The following is a 6,095-nucleotide window of genomic DNA, read 5'->3' on the forward strand; positions in this document are numbered from 1 at the left end:
ATGGACCTGTCCCTGGTTCATCCACTCCCTTGTGTCTAAAGCTGCTGATAGACACTGTTATGAACCCCTGGCTCTGCTAGCCCTTCTTATGTGCTGCATGTGAGGCTGCTCCCTTGCTGGTGAGGTCATTACCTGTAGTGGAGTCACCCTTGGCTCAAGGCTCATCCTTAGTGAGCAGCCCCACTGGCACTGTTCCCTGACAAACAGGACAAAAGTTTATTGGAATTGTATCAAGATAAATTTAGGATAACCATTAAGAAAACTTACCAACTGTAACCTGTTCTTAAGGTCCTAATTTCCATGAGCCTAAGATGACTGCAAAAGCCAACAACTGAAGGTAAGTGCACATCGTGTACCTGGACTTTTCCAAGGCTTTTGATATGGTCCCCCACAGCCTCCTCCTGGAGAAACTGACCGATTACAGCTTTGACAAGTGGTCAGTGCAGTGGGTGGGGAACTGGCTGACAGACTGTACTTAGAGGGTGATAGTAAATATTTCTTCCTCAAACTGGCAACTGGTAACAAGTGGGGTCACCCAGGGATTGATAGTGGGTCCAATGCTGTTTAACATATTCATAAGTGACCTGTAATGTTGGGATCAAGAGCACCCTGATGAAGTTTGCTGACGACACCAAGATGAATGGAGAGGCTGACACTCCAGAAGAGAGAGCCACCTTCCAGAATGACCTGCACAGGCTGAAGGAGTGGGCTAGCAGGAACCTTATGAAGTCTAAAAGGGAGAACCATAAGGTCTTGCACCTGGGAACACATAACCCAGGAGTGCAGTTCAGACTGGGATCCACCTGGCTGGAGAGCAGCCCTGTGCAAAGGGACCTTGGGGTCTTGGTGTGTAACAGGCTCAACATGAGTGAACAGTGTGCTGCAGTGGCAAAGAAAGCCAACAGGAGGCTGGGCTGCATCAGCAAGGGCATCACCATCAGAGATCAAGAAGTCATCATCCTGCTCTACTCAGCACTTGTCAGACCTCACCTGGAGTATTGCATTCAGTTTTGGTCCCCACTCTACAAAAAGGATGCAGACAGGCTGGAGAGGGGTCAGAGAAGGGTCACAAAGATGATGAGAGGACTGGAGGACCTGCCATATGAGGAGAGGCTGAGAAAACTGTGTTTGTTCAGTCTTGAGAAAAGAAGGTTTAGAGGAGACTTTATTGCCATGTTCCAGTACTTAAAGGGTGGCTATCAAGAAGATGGAGACTTTACAAGGGGTTTCATGGAAAAGACAAGAAGTAATGGGCACAATTTGCTCCTAGGGAGATTCTGACTGGACACAAGAGGTAAATTTGTCACCATGAGGACAATCAAATACTGAAATAGTCTCCCGAGGGAAGTGGTAGATTCCCCCACACTGGACAGTTTTAAGTCTCAGCTTGACAGGTTGCTGAGCCATCTCATATAAACTATAGTATTACCTAAAAAGGGTGGACCAGATGACCCCTGACATCTCTTCCAACTCAGAATCCTATGATTCTATGATGATTTTATGGGTATAAAGCTAAGATTTTTTATTTTTTTTTTCCTCCTAAGTGGCTCCAGGGTATATTTGCACAGTTCTTCACTTACAGCTGACACCTCCTCTTCAAAACTCAGTAGAATTGCTGGTCTGTGACAGATCTGTAACTGATCTTATAATAAAACTTCAGTCAGATGTCAACCTTAGCACCAGTGGTGGTTTCACTAACACGGCTGCTCCCTTTTAGCTTTTCTCATGTAGAAGGACAACTGGATTTGCAATCTGCTTTTGATGCCAATTAAGTGCATCTTGAGACTTTTCTATCTGTCACCAAACTATATTCTGATCATCTTCATAAAAAATCGACTAGATAAGCCCATATGGGATTCTTAAAATATCTTTAACCTTCCAGACTAACAGATTTTGCTATTTTGCAAAATACCACTGCAAGCTTTCCCATATAATACCTTCTGTATGAGGCATGAATAACTTTTCCTTATACTGAGATGCCCAGCTGTGGTGTCTCAGGCTGCAGCTTGTGTGACACAGCACCATGGCATCAACATGACAGCTGCCTCCGGACAAGCATGTTAAATTAAAATAATCATGAGCACAAAGTGGAAAATAAATGAGTTAGCTTTGTATTTGCAATGGAAATCAACTAAGGTACACAAGAGCTTTCATTTTGATCTTCTAGCATATTTGTGTAATAGCTGTTTTGATATTTGCCTGAGACGTGACTCCAGATTCTTTCACATATTAGGAAGGTGAATGTAAAATGTAACAGTTGCCTCTTTCTTCTCCTTCACTTTACTGTTAAGTCTTTCATCATGTATTCACACAAGGAAAATGACCAAAAAGTTGTATTACTTCAGCTAAAGAAGTCATGTGCAGGCAACGTGATGGAATAGGAGAGGACTATGGGTATGGTCAGAGGAACTATTCTGGTTACAGTCAAGCTGAATTGATACTTTATTGACAGACACAAAAACACCCCTACATACACACAGCTGCTTGTTCTCACCTTTATCTGCTGCTTCTGCCACAGATTCTTGCCACTGGGTTTGGGTTTCATTTGTTCGTTTCATTTTGAATAGCTGGAGATACGTAGGCTCTAAGTAAGTTCTGAGAAATGACCCAACTGAAAAACTCTCAAACCCTCTTTATAAGAAAAGGGTTGTTTCAAGACAGCTCAGTATATAGATTAGAGATTAACTAGGAAAACAATTAAATGAGTAGTACCATGAGATGAAATCTCTTCCAAACTTGTGTGTGAGGAGGAAGAGGACAGGGAGATAACACAGCGTCCTGAATCTGCTACCTGCGGCACAGCTCGTGTCATCATTCCATATGGTAAAAAGCATCAGCCAAAATACAGCAATGAGAAGATTACTTTTATGGCACCGTTACTAGGTGTCTTATTCTCAAACGACGGAGAGGACTGATTAAATCAGTTTCAGGGGACTACAAAAAATTGTGAATACTACTATCAGTGCAGGTTTTGCCCAACCGGGAAGTTGAATCAGGCTTTTACTAAATGAAGATCTTTATGAAGTTGCTTTAGATCATGTTTATTATCACAAATTTTATAGCTCCTGGTTTAGCCTTGCCACTATGCAGTGACATGCTTTTATACTTCTCAATAAAAATCATCCTCATTTAAAAAGGAAACTGAAGAACTAACTAATCTCTAATTATTTGAGGTCTATGCTCTTCGTCCTTCTGTCTGCATTCCGTGTGTTGTTTGATAGGCTTTTCTGTAGCATTCATAAATAATTGAAACTGTTGATGATTTCCTTAAAGTATGACATCTATCAAAGACTTTGGGAGAATGGCAAAGATGAAATAGCATAGTATAGTTTCTTATCCAGAGGCGATATTCAAAATTCCAATCCCTGAAGATGCTTGCCTCCTAGGATAGCTTTTTCATTACTATAACTTTTTTCTTTTGTTTGCCTTCCTTTCTGTGTTTTTTTGTGTTTTCAAAGAGTATTCAGGATAGATCATTCCTGTTTTTATGCATGGTAACAAGTGGATTCTCCAGCACATTTTGTATTTTGGCATTTGTAGAAATATGAAGTGGTGGAAGAGCCTCTGGCTAAATTTTGTCACAAAACTGAAAGGAAGAAAGAGGTGATCTCTTAGCCTATTTTCATGTCAAAGCAGAAAATTCTCCCTTGTAAGGTATGACTTTGGGCTTCATAAAAATGGGTGTGATTCTTTTAAGTTTCCCTTAACTTGTGTTAGTCCGAAGAACAGTTAAACTGGCTGTTGTGTTGCATCACACAATTCCAGGCACTGGGCATTAGGGAAGGAGGACAAGAGTTAAAAGATTTACCTTATGAGGAAAGGCTGAGGGAGCTGGGTCTCTTTAGCTTGGAGAAAAGGAGACTGAGGGGTGACCTCATCAATGTTTACAAATATGTAAGGGGTGAGTGTCAGGGGGATGGAGTTAGGCTTTTCTCAGTGATGACCAGTGATAGGACAAGGGGCAATGGGTGTAAATTGGAGCATAGGAGGTTCAAGGTGAATATCCGAAAAAAATTTTTTACTGTAAGAGTGACAGAGCACTGGAACAGGCTGCCCAGGGAGGTTGTGGAGTCTCCTTCACTGGAGACATTCAAAACCTACCTGGATGCGTTCCTGTGTGATGTACTCTAGGTGACCCTGCTCTGGCAGGGGGGGTTGGACTAGATGATCTTTCGAGGTCCCTTCCAACCCCTAAGATTCTATGATTCTATGATTTGTACACTTCAGCATGCTCACCAGAGTCTTAGATTAGGCAGGAAAATTTAATCTGGTTAGCCAAACGCTATGCAACTTTTTGAGAAGATCACCATCTTGGTTGGAAAAAGAAATGCTCATGAAATAGTCTCCTGCAAGATGTTTATCTCAGCCCTACACTATGGTTTAACTTTAAAGAAAAAAAATAGCACTGTCAGAATCAGTGTAGTCTTTAGTAATTGCTACCATCACTCAGGAGAAAAAAAGACCTAAGAAGCTGTTGAAGAGGGCTGGGCACACCTGTAAGCTCTCTGTAATACTTTAAGTTAGGGATAAAAAACTGAAGTCAGGTGGAGGACAGTATACGTAGGTCAATGTGAGAAAAGGGACCTGGGCTTTCTCTGTCAAGACTATGGGTAAAGTTTCAGAAAAAAGAGTTCTTTTCTGGAACTAAATAGGTCTAGTATTAGGAGAGGTATTTCTACTCAGAAAGCTGAAACTTGATGGACAATATAATTGTCCTTGTGAGCAGGCAGACAACCTCACTCCACTGCCTGAAGAAAGATACATGATTCAGGAGGTGATGCGGAGTTTCCGCTTGGTTGGTTGGTTTGGTTTCTTTGCACCAATGGTGAGATCACTCTTGAATGCTATGTCCAATTCTGACATCAGTGCTTCAGAAAAGATACAGAACAATTTGGAAAGGCCTCAGAGAAGAGCCCAGAGAATGACTCTGGATCTGGAAACGTACAAGAAAGAAAGAAAAACTGAATCAGTAAGTATATGCTGAGTTTGCACAGAGAAAACTTTGCTGAAGTTGCATACAGATAAACAAAACCAAAGGCATATTTTGCTTGTCTTTACAGGAAGAAAAGCAGCTTACTCAGGTTTTCCCATACCAAGCAAGGATTTTTTTTTTATTTATTTTTTTTCCCCAGTACCTCATTTTACCTCATATGGAACCTGGTTTTGTGAAGAAATAACTGGGGTGAGATCCAGAGGATCAAAGGCCAGGGCTGCAGTGTGAATAGGTGGCTTGGGGCATCTCATGCAGGCCGCTGACCTGGCACAGCAGGACACCCAGTGTTTGCCTCTGTGTTGCAGCAACACGGAAGGCAGGACTCCTGTTCCTAACATGTGGTGCCTGGGACACATGTGGAGTGTAGCGGGTGGCACCAGACTGCTCCAGCCACAGGAAAAGGTTTCAGCTCTGTCTTTATTGCCCTGTTCTTCTCCTTTCCTCGTCCTATTGCTGGCAGTGCCTGTCCCCAGTTGCTGAAGCGGCCAGACGCTGGTGGGAGGGTGGTCAGCAAGGGCAGCCCCGCGCAGGGCAGCAGGGCACGGGCCAAACTGCTGCTCTCAGCTTCCCCCTCAGGTACAGGATGTTTTCGCCTGAAACAGCCTGATGAGCATGCATGTTTGCCCTCATGATCTGTAAGGCTGGTTGTAGATCTGTAAATCTTATTTGACTTAGGAAAGCCTTAAATCTATGGTAGGAAGTAGTTCTTTGGTCTCTGGAACAGGTGGATTGACTTAGTGAAATTAACTAGAAACAAGTCTCAATGGCGTCAGTAATTTATTGGAACATACTGTGGTGGGTGACAGGGAGGTGAAGGCTTCTACCCCCAGATCCCAACCATGTGCTCAGTTCCATCAGTAGTGACTCTCCTCTGCATTTGTGTGCCTTAAATTGTAGTGACCTGACTGCATAAATGTACCAACACAGCCAGGCGTTTAATGAAGCCATCTCCCTAATCCCAGAAATCGGTGTAACTTGGCAGCGCCGATTTTCTCCCAAGTGAGCTTTCCTACGAATGGCCTTTTCCCCGGGCTGTACCGGCGCACAACGGCGGCCAGGCCCCGCCGGCAGCCGGCCCCGGGGAGGCTTCTCGGGGACGCAG

General features: G+C 43.4%; 1 protein-coding gene across 1 annotated transcript in view; it reads left to right on the forward strand.

Annotated features, from left to right (window-relative positions):
* The first annotated feature begins 612 nt into the window (after positions 1-612).
* Positions 613-6,095, forward strand: part of USP25 (ubiquitin specific peptidase 25) — a 125,135-nt gene continuing 119,652 nt past the window's right edge. The window contains exons 1-2 of the mRNA XM_009996510.1: positions 613-750; positions 4,727-4,969. Coding sequence (XP_009994812.1) covers positions 613-750; positions 4,727-4,969 — 381 coding nt within the window. The remainder of the gene's footprint in view (positions 751-4,726; positions 4,970-6,095) is intronic.

Source organism: Chaetura pelagica, unplaced genomic scaffold (assembly GCF_000747805.2).
Source record: "Chaetura pelagica isolate M959 unplaced genomic scaffold, ChaPel_1.0 scaffold82, whole genome shotgun sequence".
In the NCBI taxonomy this organism is placed as follows: domain Eukaryota; kingdom Metazoa; phylum Chordata; class Aves; order Apodiformes; family Apodidae; genus Chaetura; species Chaetura pelagica.